General features: G+C 45.6%; 1 protein-coding gene across 1 annotated transcript in view; it reads left to right on the top strand.

The window, feature by feature from the left end:
• The first annotated feature begins 7,359 nt into the window (after positions 1-7,359).
• The window catches only part of KIF26B (kinesin family member 26B), a 496,534-nt gene continuing 485,509 nt past the window's right edge, over positions 7,360-18,384 (top strand). The window contains exon 1 of the mRNA XM_082339855.1: positions 7,360-17,666. Coding sequence (XP_082195981.1) covers positions 17,604-17,666 — 63 coding nt within the window. The 5' untranslated portion in view covers positions 7,360-17,603. The remainder of the gene's footprint in view (positions 17,667-18,384) is intronic.

Raw genomic sequence — 18,384 nt, 5'->3', positions numbered from 1 at the left:
CGCTCCCTCCAAAGGTTCTGGGGGGTGGGGATCCTTCCTTACTTCTTCCAGCTTCTGGTGGCTCCAGGAGTTCCTTGGCTTGTTGCAGCATCACTCCAATCTCTGCTGCCGCCTTCACATGGCCCTCTCCCCCATTTCTCCTCTGTGTCTGTGTGTCTCAGATCCCTCACCAGTCATTGGATTTAGGGCTCACTCCACGTCCAGGATGATCTCCTCTTGAGATCCTTTACTTAATTACATCTGCAAAAGCTCTATTTCCAAATTAAGTCACATTCACAGGTGATGGGGGAGCGTTAGGTCTTGGATGTATCTCGTTGGGTGCCGAAATTCAACCTACTATAGTTACCCTTGTTTTGACTTAAGTGGGAGGGAGGATTTCTCAGGAGTATTGGACAAAATTTAAAGTTCTTTTTTTGTTTTTGTTTTGTTTGGTAAAGAAGTAAAATGAATGGATCAATAATAAGATATTAAAACTATGGAATGGGACTGAGAAAAAACAGGGCAATTGAGAACGTGAAAGTTAATACAAACCTACGATAAAAGTTGACGTGTTTTTTCTGTTGTCTCATTGGATTTTGTGTGTGATAATACAAATGATATGTAGCAGGCATAGAGCAAGGAAACGAATATGATACTGACATTTCCAGGAGTCCCTGTGCTGAGTGATTTTCTAGTTATATATTTGACTCACATAAATGATTGTCTTATCTGTTCATTGATTTAACAAACTTTGAACCCTAAAGAAACACGTCAGGCCCTGTGAGAGGAACCAATAAGAGTGTGACTGAACGGTGCCCTTTAAGAGTTCATGGTCTGATAGGAGAGAAGGACCTTCTCACAGGAAAGGAGCCCACAGCAGACAGTCACGGGGATTTGGAGAAGATAGTGCATCCGGGTGGAGGGATCAAAGAAGGGCTTCCTGGAGGAAGTGGCATTGAAGCTGGACGTTGTAGGAGGGAGGACTGAATATGTGGTGATAGGACAAAGGCCATTCTAAGCAAAGGCAAAAACAGATGCATGGGTGAGAGGTTGCACAGCGTGTGTGTGGGGGGAAATAATGAGGGGCTCAGCTTGGTTGGACGTTAGAGTGTGTGGAAGAAAGTAGTTGAGATTAAGTGTGGAGAGGTTAGGTTGGGGCCGGCTCAGGGAGGGCTTTGAATGTCATGCAAAGGAGTTTGTTGTGCAGATCCATCGTTCCCAGATTAGGAGGGAACACACAGCCCCAGGAGGGTGGTTTGAGAGTCTCCAGGAGAGGAGGTAGTTGGAAATAGCCCCTCCAAAAGGTGTCATATGTCCACTGAGCCATCCCTCCTACCCAAGGACTGATGCCTTAGAAAGAGGGGACCGTTAAACCTCTGAGCAGGGGGTGATTCATCTGCATCTCCTTGTAAGACTTACTGGGGTGGGGCAAGACCAGAGGCAGAATCCTGTGGGGCCACCACCACCAACACCCTAGTTATGAGGAAATGAGTGCTGACCAAGGGGAATGGTCATGGGAAGAGAAAAGAGGAAAGCAACTGGCTCTGAGACCTTCTCTGTGAACAGGGACTGAACTGTCAGGCTCCAGGGCCGGATTCGGTGGGAAAGCTTTCCTTGCTGACGCTCACTCTTTATTTAGGTTGAGATAATGTGTACAAGATTCTCTCAGCATCTTATCTTGTAGCATTTTAGTTGTTGAATTGCCGACTCTGAGGGTGTGTAGATTGGTGACTGAGATGCTCGTTTGTTCTCTGACGGTGTTCTTAGACTCTTGAGTTGTTTTCTGTTTCACTGACATTGGGGGAGGGCAGGATGAATGTCAAGATCCTCCTTGTTTCTTTCATCTGGATGATGGAAAGATTTAAATGTTTCACCAGTCTCTTGTTGACACACCAGCTGTAGTGAGGCCCGTGAGGTGCTGAGGGCAGGAGTGGGAGGGGCGAATGGGATGGGAGAACATGCTGGAAGGTAGACACTGCTGTGGGCTGATGTATTAGCTCAGCTTTCCACAAAGTATTCCCTTCATCCAGCTCAGGTCAAAAAATCTAGGAATCGTTCTTGCCTCCTCTTGCTCTCTCTTCCTCATTCAGTCTGCCAAATCCTACCTTCAAAACATGGCAGCCAACAAGGAGAGCCTTGAGGACATTATGCTAAGTGAAAAAAGACAGTCACAAAAAGGCAAATACTGTGTGATTTCATGTGGATGAGGCATCTAGAGTAGTCAAACCATAGAGACAGAAGGTAGAATGGTGGTTGCCAGGAGCTGGGGGGAATAGGGAGTTAGGTGGGTACAGAGTTTCAGTTTGGGAAGACGAAAAAATTCTAGAGGTAGATGGTGGTGATGGTTTTCAACATTGTGAATGCACTTAGTGCCACTGAACCGCACACTTAAAAGTGGTTAAGATGGTAAATTTTATGTTATGTATATTTTACCACATTTTATGTTATGTATATTTTACTTTTTTAAGAAAGTGCACCTACACATAGATTCCAAGAAGATAGGAAACATGGTCAGCACTGACCACCTCCACGGCTACCAGCCTGGTCCAGGCTGCCTTTATCTCTCATCTGGGCTATGGCAACAACGTTCTACCTGGTCTCCGCTTCTGCCTTGGCCCCCAACTCTCTATTCCCAACGTGGTAGTCAGAGCGATCTGAATGAAACATAAATCAGATTGTGTCACTCCTCTGTTTGAAGACCTCCAAATGGCTCCTCACCTCACTTGGAGATGCTGGGCTAGCTCCCTGCACCCCTCTGCGGTCACTTCTTACTGTTCTCCTTTGCTCTGATTTTGCAGCCGCAGTGAGGCTTGACTCTGCTATTCCCTGAATAGGCCAAGCACCTCAGGGCCTTTGTTCCTGCCATCTCCTCTGCCTGAAGTACTCTGCCCCAGATAGCTGCATGCCTGTTCCTTCATTTCCTTCAGGTCTCAGCTCAAATTTCACCTTAGCAAGGAGCCTTCCAGGGCTACCCTATAATAGTGCCCCTTACCCCATCCCACACTGTCTGTCCTCCTTGCCCTGAACTTATCAACCCCTGCCATATTTGTTTGTTTACTCATTTATTTCCAGTATGTTGCCCCACAAAAATGTAAGTTCCAGGAGGGCAGGTCTTTTTTGGTTTGGTTTGCTGCTGTTTTCCTAACACCCGGAACAGTGCCTTGACTGTCTTAGGTACTCAATAAGTAACTGTTGAATGAATGAGTATGTTGAGACTTCTCACTCCTTAGGCAATGAACCAATCAGGAAAACAGAAACCACTCTAGGTATTTCAAGCAGTAAGAGACTTAATACAAGGAATAGAGGGCTTGCAAAATCTCTGGAAGAGTGGAGGTATAAAGGTGAGGGAAAACCATCATGAGCGCTCAGGCCCACCACTAGCTTATGGAAAATCAGGAAATTTCAGAACCTGCAGGAACAATTGCCAGTGTCACATTTGCCTGCAACACGGAGGCGGGCCTTTACTGGGGAAATGTGTGAAGGCAAAGCTCATGTTTGTGGGTCATGTTTGCCTGTTCCTGACGGGGGAGCAACGAGATTGCTTCCTTCTCCCAAATATCACACAAGCTAACCTGGAATCCTCCTGGTTGGTATGGTGGAAAATGTAGTCCCCAGGTTTCTAGCCCCTGCTAAGGGGGAATATACAAGAGTAGAGAATGCGGCTGAAATTCCATCAAAGGCAGAATATGTCCACCTTCTTTTCTCTTCTTGCTTTCCCCCCAATTATACTCTTTTAGTGGAAGAATTTCTCCAAGAAAGAGATCATTGAAGCAGACTGAGTGATTTCAAGGATTGAGGTCTGTCAGACTTTGTTGTCCCATGTGATAGGAATGTTCTGCCTCAAATTATCAAAAGGTAATGATTATAATCTAAAATTTATGCAGCTTGTAAATCCACTATATGTCAATAAAAAATTAAAAAGAAACTTGTAGAGCTATCTGCATCAAGCACTGTACTAAGCCTCTCATAGACATCACTTAACTGAGCCCTCATGAGGTAAGCATTATTATTCATCCCCATTTTATAGATGAGGAAAGAGGCTAAGTAACTTGCCCCAGGTTACATAGCTAGAATTTGAGTCCAGGTCATTTGACTTTGGAGCCTGAGTTTTTAACCGTTCGATCACTCCTCCCCGCCCACCCCGTGCCCCGCCCTAAGGAGCGTGAACACTAGTTCTGAGGCTCTCAGCTGTATGAAGGTGCGCGAGGAGGGAACAGTTTTGTAAGTCTGGGTAGATTTGTCAGTAACATAAAAATAAAGGCTATTCGAATGTAACGCCTGGGAGTTTGAAACATGAGCTGGGAGCAGGTCTCAGAAAGCATGTCCTCTGGGTCAGGGAATCCTGGAACAGCATCGCTTGCTCACTGTAGCAAAGAGGGGGTAAGTAGAGAAGGATGGTTTGTGATTTGGAAGGCTAATCCCTTCTTTGCTACTTTAACTTCTTTTGCGATGTTGGGCATATCATTTAGCGTTCTTGTGTTTTTGGGCATCTCACCAGTGTAAGTGAAATAACTATGCCAGCGTTCCTCGTAGAAGAATAAGGGGTGAGGGGGATACTAATCACTTGGTATAAATTATTCTGAAAACCCAGCTGCTAAAGAGTAATGTTCTGTGCTGGCATAGAACTGAATATTGGACTAGAGGGTCATCCAGGTGTCACTGAAAATTCAACAGTGAAGGGCTTGCCTCCAGTAGCTAAGGAAGATGATTACACAGTCTGCTGGATTTCTCAGTCATTATTTTTGCCTTGAAAGCCTGCACTTTCTTAGCTCTAATCTAAACCCATCACTCCTAAATCTTAATCTCCTAGAACGAGGTATATTCCTGTCCTTGTTCTCACCCCTGGAAATGGACTTACTGAAAACGGTCTTGTTTTACCATAGTTATTTTTATAATTACTTGTGATTGCTCACTACATTTGTCTTTTGGGCCGTAAGACGTTCGGAACAGAATGCAGTGTTCAAGGTAAATTTCAAGTGACCTATTTCACATGAAAAGTGCAGCACTCAGATAGCGGTACACATTCATTTCCACCATACACATGTATTAAGAGCCACACCCAGCACCGTGCTGAGTGTTAGGGACATAGAGATTACGGATGTGTCCACTGGTCTTAAGAAGCTCATCATCTAACAGGCGTTGTGCACACAATTTTGAAATATTAAATGGATGCCCCACATCTTGAGTTGGAGCTCTGTAGTTAACAATCATGTTGCACCTTAGCACTGCACTGTGGCTTTAGAACTCTTTAGGAGTAATCCATTTAATAGAGAAAAGATGGCAACTGAAAACAGATACATGGATAGCTCATGCGTACTTATATTGTTATAGAGCTATCTGCTTAATGCTTAGTAATTAGGGGTATTGGGAGGATAAGACTACAGTCTCAGAGAGGCTGTAGAGAATGTAAGTTGGACTAATTGGGAGAAGCTTCCTGCAGGAGGTGGGTCTGCTTTAATATAGCAAAAGTTTATATTAATTCTGAGCCTATTATCTCTTGCTTGTTTTTTAGGGAAAACTTCTTTCTAATTGTCTACCATTCAGAATCTGGATTCAAAATCTATCTCCTTGATGGAGGAAGTTTGCCGTTTTGGGCTTGCCTTTGTGCTTTTTATTTTCTCACACTTTTGAGACTCTGCATTTTCACACGTTATTTCACTTTTTTCAGGACTGTTGGCAACACCTCTCAATTTAGCACAGCTCTGTATTTCCCTAGTCCTCGTTTACTCCTCCTTAAAGATCACTCATTAAGATGACAACTAAGGCCTCAGGCCTCCCTGCCTTAGGACTGTGGGCCACACGTCACATTTTGCAGCTCAGAACCCTGGGTTGTACTTTCAATCCATGCGCCAGGGTGCGTCTGAGAGATGAGATTTGCTAGGATTTGCTTCAGTAAAAGCTTTATCAAGGTAAATACCTGTCACCTCTTGTGGGGTCTCTTCATCTGTCAAACAAGTGGAACTCTCCAAAGGCAATCTTGTGTGCTAGGCTTGGCTTCTGTTCTGTAAGACCTAGGTGTTTATTGCCCCTCATTCTTCTGAACCACTGGAGGAATATTTTTCTTTCTTTAGCATACGTTCAGAGTTCTGGACAGGTAGTGAAGTTGGTCATATGAGAGACCCATTGAACCGAGGCTACACAGTATTTCTTCGTATCCCCTCCACTAGGAACACTGAGGCCTCTGGTTTTTCTTAGTGCTTCTTTAGTTGCCTGTGGCTCTGTCCTCATTGTCAGGGGCCTGAAAAAGCGCACTAGCAGGACCCAGCGTGCAGGAGGCATGAACTGATGACTGGTCTCCCTCGTGTACCCCAGGCAGCCCTGGGACTGACCTTTCACCCTGCTGCCTGCTGTTCCGTGGACAGTCAGATTAGCCGGTTAGCCAGACGGCCACGGTTTCTCTGGGCACATTATTATTATTCTCCTGGGACTTGGTTTCCTCATCCTTAATGTGGGACTGAGAAGGCTGCCTCTTGCACAGGTGGCTGCAAGGAATTAGAAACCAATAAAGGGATTGCTTAGCATATGGCTGAATGTCAAGGGCAATAGAGATGCTTAATTTCGTTTATTTAATAGTAGTTGGATGGCCACGTGAACGTTGCTGTGGAAACCATAGTTCCTGAATTCTCTGACACTTATCTGTGTTTTGCTTTTAAGTGAGGCTTTACATTTAAATCCTGTGGGTTTTTTTATATTAGGAAAGTAGCAGGAAGGATCACAGCTTGATCTCAATCACAACCTTTTTATAAGAAACAGTGTGGGCTGCCACTGCTTCCCCACCAAGGAGCATCTGTTGTCCAGTTACTCTCACCTGATCACTCTTTTTTTTTCAAGGTCACGTCTCCATCCATCCATCTATCCATTCATCCATCTATCCATCCATCCATCCATCACACTGCATTTCCAACTCATGAGTTGAATGGGGCAAATGCGAGTAGATCAGAACTACTGCTTTTCTAGCAGGTATAGGACGGAGAGGGTGTCTTTGGTGATGCAGATGTGTGATGGCAGATCTCGTAGAAGGTGAGATCACCTGGTGAGATCAAGGGGGGTGGGGGGCAACAGAGGGCGTGGTTGCAGTGAAAGTGGAGGCTTCAGCAGTTCAGAGGACCAGAGGCTCCTCAGGCTGGTGCCCAGGGCTCAGGCAACACATAGCTGGGAGATGACCATCTAGGGTGTGGGCGACAACAGCACTGGTTAGAAAAATTGGTCTTGATTCTAAGCTCTCATTGGAGGAACTTGTGGAATCCCACATCTCCTGCAAGTGCCTCTCTCCCTCAAGCAGGAGCCTCGTGTGGCCACCTGTCCTCCAGCATGGGCTGTGAAGCCCTCCCCTGGGCTGCGTGTGCCTCTCTGCCCATCACCTCCTGCGGCTGACTGTGGAGCTTGTTCCCAGCACCTGCTCCCAGCCACTCCTGCCCCTGCCGACGCTCGCTCACTCCCTCCTCCCAGCCACAGTGACCCTCATCTGGCAGTTCCTTACAGAGACCCTAATATCACAACTGTTTTTCTTAAGCACATATTCTCAGTTTTTTTCATGGCCCTTCTATTCCCACCAGTGGTCAGCCAGGGTCTCTTGATGTTCTTCCCAGTGCTGGTCGATGTGAAGAGAGACCCTATGGGATTCCAGCTGGAGCTGCCGGAATTCCTGAAGTGGGCACACACGTCAACCCTCCCTCTGGGAATTTTGCTTCAGAGGGAAAATGCAATTGGATTATTGTGGCTATATCTTTTCTAAATCAAACACATCATATTCCTCCCATTTTCCTTGTTGTCGAAAATGCTATTTCAGCTCACATGCCTGAAAATCACCCTTGACTCCTCAAGTTTCCTCCTTCCATTCGTTTGGTTTCTAAGCTTAGCTGATTGAGTGCTGATAGCCCTGAAACTAATCCCTCATTTCCATCCCATTTTACCTCTCCCATCACTTTTTTTTTTAACAGTTAATGCTTAATATTTATTTATTTGCCTGCATCAGGTCTTAGTTGTGGGCTCTAGAGCACACGGTAGCCCCGTGGCATGTGGGATCTTAGTTCCCCGACCGGGGATCAAACCCGCGTTCCCTGCATTGGAAGGCGGATTCTTAACCACTGGACCACCAAGGTAGTCCCTCCCATCACTTTTTAAAAACAGCTTTAGTGAGATATATTTTATATTTATATAATATATTATATGTATATGAATTTATATAATAAAATTCACCTTACACAAGTGCACTTTTTTTTGATAAATTTACCGAGTAGTGCAGCCATCACCATAAATCAGTTTCAGAACATTTTCATCACTCCAGTAAGTTCCCTCATGCCCACAGTTAATCCCTGTTCCTAACCCCAGCCCCAGGCAACCACTAATCTGCTTTGTGTCTCTATAGATTTGGCTTTTCTGAAAATTTCATATAAATGGAATCATAAGATATATGATTTCTCATGTCTGGTTTCTTTCACTTAGCCTAATGCTTTTGAGGTCCGTCCACGTTGTAGCATGGACCAACACTTCCTTCCCTCTTATTGCTAAATAATATTCCATTGTATGGATATACTACCTTTCGTCTATCCCTTCACCAATTGACGGACGTTTAGGTTGTCTCTACATTTCGGCTATTATGAATAATTCCACTATGAACTTCTGTATGCAAGTATTTGTGTGGGTGTATGTTTTTATTTCTCTTGGGTAGATACTTAGGAGCGGAATTGGTGGGTAATACAGTAATTTTATACTTAACTTTTTGAGAAACTGCCAAAGTCTTTTCCAAAGTGGCCACATCATTTTACATCCCACCAGCAATTGTATGAGGGTTCCCATTCCTCCATATCCTCAGCAAGAGTTGTTATTGTCTGCCTTTGTGATTATCCTCATTCCAGTGAGTATGAAGTGGTATCTCATTGTGGTTTTTAATTTTCATTTCCATAATGACTAAGGATGTTAAGCATTGTTTCATGTGGCTTATTAGCCATTTAGATAGCTTTGATGAAACACTGTCCATATCTTTTGTCTTTAGGTTGGTTGTTTCCTAATCATTGAATTCTAACACCTCCCATCACCTTTTACCTCCTAACTGGTATGCCTGCTTCCATGTACTTTTTTTTACAAAGTGCTACCAGATTAATGTTATGTGTGGCCTAGGCACTGTTCCTCACTTACTCGAAACCCCAGTGTTCTCCATTGCCTGAAGTTCAAACTCCTAAACTTGACATTCAAACTATTACACGATGTGGTTGCATCTCTCCATACTCCCACAGGCACTCTGAGTTCTGGAAAAATAGCTCACTTGTGACCTCCGTGCCCTTTCCTTCTGGGTGTTTGTCTCATGTCTGATGTCTTTCCCACCCTCCCTAATCTCTGACCCACCCTGCAAGGCCTAGTCAAGTCACCTTCCCAAGGGTCCCCTCACTGACTCCTCCTGGGGGACTCTCCCACCTTTCTCTGACCACCCTGACTCCTTGTTTCCTTTGTCCTGCTGACCTGCTTACCTGGCCTGCCTCTAAACTGAGTGCTGTTTCAGAACTTTTAAATAAAAATGTTTCCCAGCACCCAACACATAATGATATTCTGCTCCAGCTCTGTTACAAGTTCATTGGAACAGTCATCAAATAGATAGGCAGTGGTTCTGTTTTACTTTATGTCCTGGACTTCATAGCCTTTTATTTATTTATTTTTGGCTGCATTGGGTCTTCATTGCTGCACATGGGCTTTCTCTAGTTGCAGCGAGTGGGGGCTACTCTTTGTTGTGGTGCACGAGCCTCTCATTGTGGTGGCTTCTCATTGCAAAGCATGGGCTCTAGGCATGCGGGCTTCAGTAGTTGTGGCACATGGGCTCAGTAGTTGTGGCACGCGGGCTCTAGAGCACAGTCTCAGTAGTTGTGGCGCACGGGCTTAGTTGCTCCACGGCATGTGGGATCTTCCCGGACCAGGGATCAAGCCTGTGTCCCTTGCATTGGCAGGTGGATTCTTAACCACTGCACCACCAGGGAAGTCCCTTCACAGCCTTTTAAAGTCTCACCTGTCACCAACATGTGCTGCACCTCTGATCCTGCGACTGTGTGTGGCTCCCGGTTGGGGACTAAAGAAGGGCCTGTGTTTCCTTCCTGGTGCTCCGCCAGATGGATCTCTGTCTTGGGCAAGTCACCTCACCTCTAAAGGGCTCTGGGGTCCCCCTCTTATATTCCTAACTCCAAATTTAGTAAGTTGTAAAAGATAAATGTTGTATGATTATTTTTTTCTTTTTTTTGGTAAAGTGCTCTGAAGTCTTATTTTGTTGTAAAATATTTATTTTTTATTTTTTTAAATTTATTTATTTATTTATTTTTGGCTGCGTTGGGTCTTCGTTGCTGCGTGCGGGCTTTTCTCTAGTTGCGGTGAGCGGGGGCTACTCTTCGTTGCGGTGCGCGAGCTTCTCATTGCAGTGGCTTCTCTTGTTGCGGAGCATGGACTCTAGGCATGCAGGCTTCAGTAGTTGTGGCTCACGGGCTCTAGAGCACAGTCTCAGTAGTTGTGGTGCACAGGCTTAGATGCTCCACGGCATGTGGGATCCTCCCGGACCAGGGCTTGAACCCGTGTCCCCTGCACTGGCAGGCGGATTCTTAACCACTGTGCCACCAGGGAAGTCCCAAAATATTTATTTTTAGTCATCAATATTCTCTACCCATCTCTCTCTCCATCTATGGTGGTTTTTTTGTTGTTGTTGTTTGTTTTTGTATCCTGGCTTTGACTAGGGATGCAGGTACGTGTGTGTGTGTGTGTGTGTGTGTGTGTGTGTGTGTGTGTGTCTGAACAGTTATGGCCATGGATGTTCATGGGGCACCCACATCCTTTACCCTCTAGCTCCTTGTGATTACTTTTCTAAAAATTGAAACTTGCTTTAATTTCCTTTTTTTATTTTAGTAACTTTTCTTATAATAATAATAATAATAATGATGTTAAACTTCTCTCAGAAAACATAGAATTGGAAACTCCCAGAAAGAGCTGTTATACTCTTAATATTTTGATGCTAGATTCTAGTCTCTTTTTTTCTGTTGCATATATAATTTTCTTTTGGTTTCACTGAATTATCATTATACTGTACATACTTAACTTTTTAAAATACTTAGCACTATGATATCATCAACATCTTTCCATTTTTTCCAAAAAATTATTCTTTTATGAAAACATTTTTAATGGCTGCATGGTATTCCATGGTCTGACGACTGTAAGTTATTAAACCTATCCCCTACTGATACACATGTAAGTTGTTTCTCTTCCTTCACTGTTATAAACAGCGATGCATAGGATGCTGTGATCCCTTTCCAAAGCTACTTCTTGTGATAAGTGGCAGCACAGTCCACGGTCATCACATCTGGTGCCCAGTGTCAGTGGGCAAGCACTCATTGTCTGATCTTCCTCTCTGTTTTTAATAATTGGTCTTTTCTCCCCCCGCCCCCACACAAACCAAACCAAAAAAAAAAAACCTCTAGCCACACAAATTTGGTTCACACCCTTTCTCTTTCTATACCTTTATTTTCTGAACTGTCTGAACTTTGGACAGGAATCAAACTTGGAATTTAGCATGAAAGGAATTCATGAGCATAAAATGATTAATGATTGAAATGATCATCCAAGAGTGGAAAGCCTTCCTTAGCTCGCAGGATAACAACCCTTCTCTTGCGGTGGCCAAGTACACAAATTAAAGTTATCAGCTTGCTGATGACTCTTTGGCAGCCCACACATGGTCATATGGTTCCCCAGAACACCAGTAGATCATATGCAAATATTGTTTGCATATTCATCAAGATACCACATGGACGGTGTAAGCTGCTTTGATTCTCTTTCAAGGAGAAATGCAGGCGCCTCTGGCACATGCACTCCACTGGCTCCGTTGGCATGTTGGTGCCTGAACCAACATGGAAATTATTCAAAAGAAAAATACTAAAGAGGAGCGAAATCTATCATAGTCTGCCCTCTGCTTAGCAATTAGAAGTTGCCAGCCTGATTTTGGTTTTTTATTTCTGATTTATACTTTTAGGCTTTCAAAAACATGGTGACATAATGTATTTTAGCTATAAAATTTATTAGCTACTCACCCCCCCTGAGGTATAAATAATGAGAAAGCTAAATTGCATTTTCTGAAAATATAAAAGTCCCACGAAACACTGCCAAAGAAGTTACATCTGTTTAATAAGTAAGCAACAAGGAATATGGAATAAGAATTTCATTCTTAGCCAGGTAATGGACCTTAACTTTTTTTTTTTTGCACCTTGTACTTATAGCAGGGAGATACTGTTTTTCACCCAGGGGTATCAATGGAGTAAATAAATTTGTGTTAATAGAAGCTCTGGGTTTTTGGAAGCCAGTATGTAATTTTTTCATTCATAAAATGAGTGGGTTTTTTTTTTAACCTAAATCTTGAAGTAATTCCACTAACATCCTCAAATATACAAGCACACCTAATTTTACTGTGCTTCACATATAATGTTTGTTTTTTGTTTGTTTTTTGTTTTTTACAAGTTGAAGGTTTGTAACCCTGCATTGTCAGATGATACATTTTTAGCAGTATTTTTATAAATTAAGGTATGTACATTTTTTAAACATGCTATTGCACACTTAATAGTCCACAGTATAGTGTAAAGGTAACTTTTATATGTACTAAGAAACCAAAACATTTGTGTGACTCACTTTATTGCAATATTTGCTTTATTGCGGTGGTCTGGAAGTGAACTGACGCATGCCTACATAGATCTAGAGATTTCTATCTATCTATCAGTGAGGGCTTGGGTTGCATCATTAAAAAACTTCAGTTAGATAGAAAATAAAATTATAGCTAGTTTCTTTAAAGACTAACTCTTTAGGCTGCTAACTCACAAAATAAAAACTACAAGAATTCTGAAAACCTAAGGTCAACTTGAAAAAGCCACCATTAAGCTAAAATTAGGGAGTGCTTTATATACAATTGAATTTCCAAAAGAAAACAATTACAAGCTGGAAAACAACAACAACAAAAACCTATTTAAAGGCACTGGAGAGTGGCCAAAAGCAGGCAGAGACTGGAGGGGATTCAAGGATTCAATCCTTGAAAGAAGGGTTACATGGGTTTTTCCAGTCTGCTGGGCACAGTGGCTATAACTCAAGGTGAAAGCCAGTCTTATTGGTTAGAGGCATTACATGGTGGAGTTCAGGGCTGTAGCTGGAAAGGAAGGAGAAAAATCCCAGAAAGGAGAGAGTCAAAGTGAGGCAGCTCTAAAATCCACATTTCATTTCTCTCAAATCCTTGGCTGATATTTTTGAATTTTGCCTACGTGGAAGAGCTACAAGAAGTCCAGGGGAAAGAGCATCTAGAAGCTGAAAGAGTTGAGCAGAAATTTCAGCTGCTATCACTGCAGGGGAGCAGAGCTTGGAGTTTAAGTCCTTAGTTAGAGGGGCCTGGTAAGCACTTTAGACTTTCCACCAAAACCCCAGAAGGGCCATACTTTAGGGGTAAAGAACAAGTCCCAGGACTAAGGGTGAAAACTAAACAGAACTAACTGCTCTAACAAAGTATAAAGCCAAGCCTCTACAAGTTTAAGGTGACCCACCACTAACTTAACTGTCTACTAGAACAAAATCAGTACTTTTCAAAGGAAGATAATAGAATCTAACATCTCTATGATGTAATATCCACAATATTCAGCATACAGTTAAAATTTAGTGGATATGAAAAGAAACAGAAAGATGTGATTCAGAGTCAAGAGAAAAATCACTTAATAGAAAGGGACCCCCAAATGAGCCAGATGTTGAAATTAGCAGGCAAGAAATTTAAAGCTGTCATTATAACTATGTTCACAGATTTAAAGGAAAAAGAAGCAGAGAAAGGGAAACTATGTATGTATATATTGAAAAGTACAGTATCTGAAATGAAGAATTCATTGGGTAGGCTTGACAGAGATTGGAGATAGCAGAAGTAAGGGTCAGTGAACTTAATAAAGGGTCAATTGAAAGTATACAGTCTGAAGAATAAAGGGGTAAAGATTGAAATAATAGAGCCTCAGTAACTGGTGGGACAATTCAAATAGTGTCATAATATACATGTAATTGGAGTCCCAGAAGGAGAGGAAAGAGAGAATGGGACAGAAAAAATTCCATAAATAATGGCTGTAATTTCCCCAAACTTGGTGAAAAACTTACAGGTCAAGTTATAGGTCCTAGAAATTCAGCAAACCCTAAGCAGGATAAATACAGAGAGAACCACATCCAGGAGTATCATAGCCAAACTGCTGAAAACCAATGGTAAAGAGAAAATCTTCAAAGCATCCAGAGAAAAAGGACACATTACATATAGGGGAATTCCCGTAAGAATTAATGCTGGCCTCTAATCAGAAGCAAGGAAGGCTTCTAATCTGAAGGCAATGAACGACATCTTTAAAGGGTGGAAAGAAAAATAACTGTCAACCAAAAACTCTGCATCCAGTTAAACTATTCTTCAGGCTCAAAAGTGAAACAAAGACATTTTCAGATAAGCAGAAGCTGAGAAAATTTGTTGCCCAGAGACCCTCAGTATAAGAAATGCTAAAGGAAGTTCTTCAGTCTGAAGGGAAATGACCCAGCTGGAAAGTTGGCTCTATAGGAAAAAAATGGAGTTCCCCAAATGATAAAATTGGGTAAATATAAAAAACCACATATTTAAAATGTTCTAGTTTCACTAAAAGACAACAAATTGTTTAAAGTAAAATTGAGAAGATTGTATTATGGGTTTTACAATGTATGTAGATATAAAATACATCAAATAGTAGCACAAAGAGGGACGTAAAATGGAATTATACTGTTGCAAGTTTCTTACATTTTAGGTGAAGTGGCACAAAGTTAACTCTAAGTAGCCCAAGTTAAAGATGCATATTATAATCCTTACAGCTAAAAGGCCAATAGGGGGATGAAAGCAGAATACTAAAAAAAATCAATTAACAAAAAGAAGGCAGAAGAGACAGGAATGAAAAACAGAGTACACACAGAAAACAGATCGATATTAGCAACAACATGAAGCTCGAAAACCTCACGTTAAGCAACAAAAGCCAAACACGAAAGAATACACACTGCATGGACTTTATCGATAAAAAGTTCAAGATCAGGTGAAACTAATTTATGGTGATAGAAATCAGAGCTGTGACTGTGTACGAGGGATGGGGATCACCTGGGAAGAGGAAGGTAAGAACTTTCTGGAGTGATGGAAATATATAACTTGATTGAGGTGGTGGCTTACCTGGGAGTGTACAGTTATCAAAATTGATAGAATTGTACACTTAAAAATTGTGCGTTTCACGGTATGTAAATTTCACATCCATTTTTTAAAAGCATCAAATCAAACTCTCTTGCGGGGCTTCTGGTTGTAAACTTTGATCGACAGAGGGCGCTCCGAGCTCACCAAACACGCTTTGGAACCCCAGCTACTTTGGGATGCAAATCAGACCACCTCGGGTCTCCTCTGTCTCCAAGGTGAATCTCCCAGCTCCCCAATACTCTTTGTCGACACCTCTCCTTCCCCACCCGCGGCTCACTGGCTCCTGCATTTCACCTGGCCACACGCTGATTTTCGGCAGATGAGCAGTGCGTAGCTAATGGCTATGCTATTTTCGCAGCATCTCCGCGGAATTCAGATGTGGATGGAAGCTGGCTGGTGTTGCCCGGGGGTGTACCTGCCCCCTAAGGTCTTCTCTTGATATGATCACTTTTAAGTGGGAAGTAGGAACGTAATGGAAACTTCCACACTGTTTTCGACATCTACATTTTGACCTTCTTACCTCGCTTTAGTGCCTGTGAAACATTCCCACGCAAGGGCTGCGGCGGGAAGGGGTGGGTGGAGGGCAGTGCGAGGGATGCGCGGAAGGAATTTTCCCTGAGGAAAGCAGGTGTGGGGCGGCGTCGCCACAGGGCTCCAGCACCCCAGGATATTGTCTTCCTGCCCCCTCCATATCTCAGAGGGAAGCTAGAGGCTGGAAAGCCCCAGGCGTCCTTTGCGCCCTCGCATGCCCCCAGGCCCGGTCCCTCCCGGGCGCGGAGATGCCATTACACCTCACGTGATCCCCGCACGGGGCTGGTCCTTTCAAGAGGCGTCTCGCGGGGTGTTAATTAAAGGTCACAACAAAACAGACAGACCTGCGGGCTCACCAGAAGAAATGTCCTCCCGGGAGATGAAAAATGACACCCTGGAGCAGCTACGTGTGGAGCCCGGCAAATGCCGGCTTCCTGCGCTCCAGGCGCTGCGCCGGGGGCCGGAGGGGGACTGGAGAGGGCGATGACCGGGTACTCCCGGGACACGGCGGGCCCTGCGCGCTGGAAGAGCAGGAAGGGGGGTGCCGAGGGGACCCCCGGCCGAGGCGAGGCCAAGGCCAGCTTGCACACACCCCCTTCCAGGCCCGCGCCGTCTGCGCCGAGCGTGTGCCGCGCGGCGAGTCCCTCAGTTTCCCTGCCTGGCGGCGGCCCTTTGCTCCCCGGGCTCGCGCGTCCCAGCCCTGGGCGACTAGGCACAGCGCACACTGGGTCGCGGGCGGGCGTGAAGGACCTGTTCTCCCGCTGCGCTTGGGAGGGTGGCCCCCCAGGCCGGCCGGGCTTGGTAGGGCAATTCCAGAAAAGGTTTGCAGGGCAGGTCTAGGAGAACAAAGGCCGGGGGGAGGACCCGGCATATTTGTGGACTTGTTTGTGACTCAATCCCTCTTACACGGCGTTTCAAAGGCAGAACTGCAAGCCTTGCCAGGAAGAGAAAGAACTTGGGGGCGGGGAGGCTCGGGCGCATTTCTGTCCGGTCGCGCTCGCTCGGCGCTGCCCCCAGCTCCAGGCTCGCGCAGTGCTGTTTCATTAGAGCCCTGGATCCGGGCCACTCACCAGCAACTTCCCCGCAACAGGCGAGATTTACGACCCCCTCCCCCGGCTCTGGGCCTCGCAATGTCAGGCAGGAGCGCCGCAACATAAAATGGATCCCGGCAGGCGCGGCGGATGCAGCCAGGCGGCGGGCTCTCCGGAGGGGCCGCTGTTCGCGAGGCTCCGCGCTGCGCCCCGGCGCACACGCGCGCCCTGACCGCAGACGCCGGCCGGGGCACCCCGCCGGCCGGGCCACGCCGCCGCCCCTCTCTGCCCTCGCGCAACTGTCAGGCAAAGCGGGCCGGCGGATATTGGCTCCCCAACACGCCGAGGCTCCTCCCCGATCTGGATCTTTATATTTTGGGAGAATTTCTTTGAACTCAGTTACCAAGCTCCGCGAAGGAGACAAGTTCCCAGAGCCGGCTCGCCGGCGGAGGCGAGGCGGGGGGCTCGCCCACCTCGTCTGCAGCTGCCGTGTGCCCCGATTGTACTCGTCTTTTCCCTCGTGGAGGAAAACGGACTCCTAGGCTGAGGAGAAGGCCAATTATCTGGATGTGACCGTGAAAAGAGAACCGGTGGCTGGAGAAGGCAGAAGAGGAGGAAAAGCATTATTTGAAGAGAAGAATAAACCAGGCATTCCAACCTTTCTGCAAATTAGTGCTGTTACTTCTGGGGTCCATATGCTTTTATCCCCCCGCCCCCTTCAGTAAGAAACCTTGACTTGAGGGCCAAGAGACAGCCCCCTACAACTGGATACCCTTCTGGGTTGGAAGACCTTTTGGATGTAGCGTTGGTGGAACATTTAGACACTCTCTTCTGGAAAAGCCACCATGAATTCGGTAGCTGGGAATAAAGAGAGGCTTGCAGTCTCCACCAGGGGCAAGAAATACGGGGTAAGTTGTGATGGGTATAATGCGGAGACGCGTTACCGGACTCTTCCCGGCCAGGGTTCCCCTTTCCGGGTAACGTGCAGCCAGGGCAGGGTGGCCCCGAGCTCTCCTCCCGCTGCTGAGGCGCCTCGGCTGGGCCAGCCCGGCGTGCGCGCGCGGAGGCGGGTCCGCCAGCAACGACGCCAGCGCACTCGCCTTGCCCTCGGAATTTCTGCAGCCCTCTCGTTCCTTCCCTTCCCCGCATCCCTAACTTTTGCAGCATTCCTGCACTTCCAAGCAGAGTTAAGCCGAATGGGAGGGTTTCCCACGATTTCTCTGCTGTTCTTAAGGGACCGTTTTCCTGGAGCCGGGAGAACCTTTCATTTACCTTCAGGATCCGGAGGGCCTTGCCCTGAATGAATAAAAATCCGAAAGTCATAGACCCCCCCCGCCCCCCGTCATCCAGGATCTTAAAAGTGAGGTCCTGTTGGGATGGGTACCGGGTTCAAAAGCGCGGGGAGCTGAATCCGTGGGTTCCTCTAAAGAAACCATCGAAATTCCCTGAGCGAGTGAGTCCCTCTCCTCCAAACCGGAGGAGTCCGCCGGCTCCCGGGAACCCGTGCAGGGGTCACCCGGGCGACGGGGATTCACTTAAACACAATTAACCAGACATATGGAGGCAGATTTGGCCGCAGGGCTCAGAGCGGTCCCTAACGTGCGCCCGTGGGCGCTCGGCCGGGCC

This window comes from Balaenoptera borealis (genome assembly GCF_965194805.1).
Source record: "Balaenoptera borealis genome assembly, chromosome: 1".
In the NCBI taxonomy this organism is placed as follows: Eukaryota; Metazoa; Chordata; class Mammalia; order Artiodactyla; family Balaenopteridae; genus Balaenoptera; species Balaenoptera borealis.
This window is presented reverse-complemented; position numbering and strand designations above follow the sequence as displayed.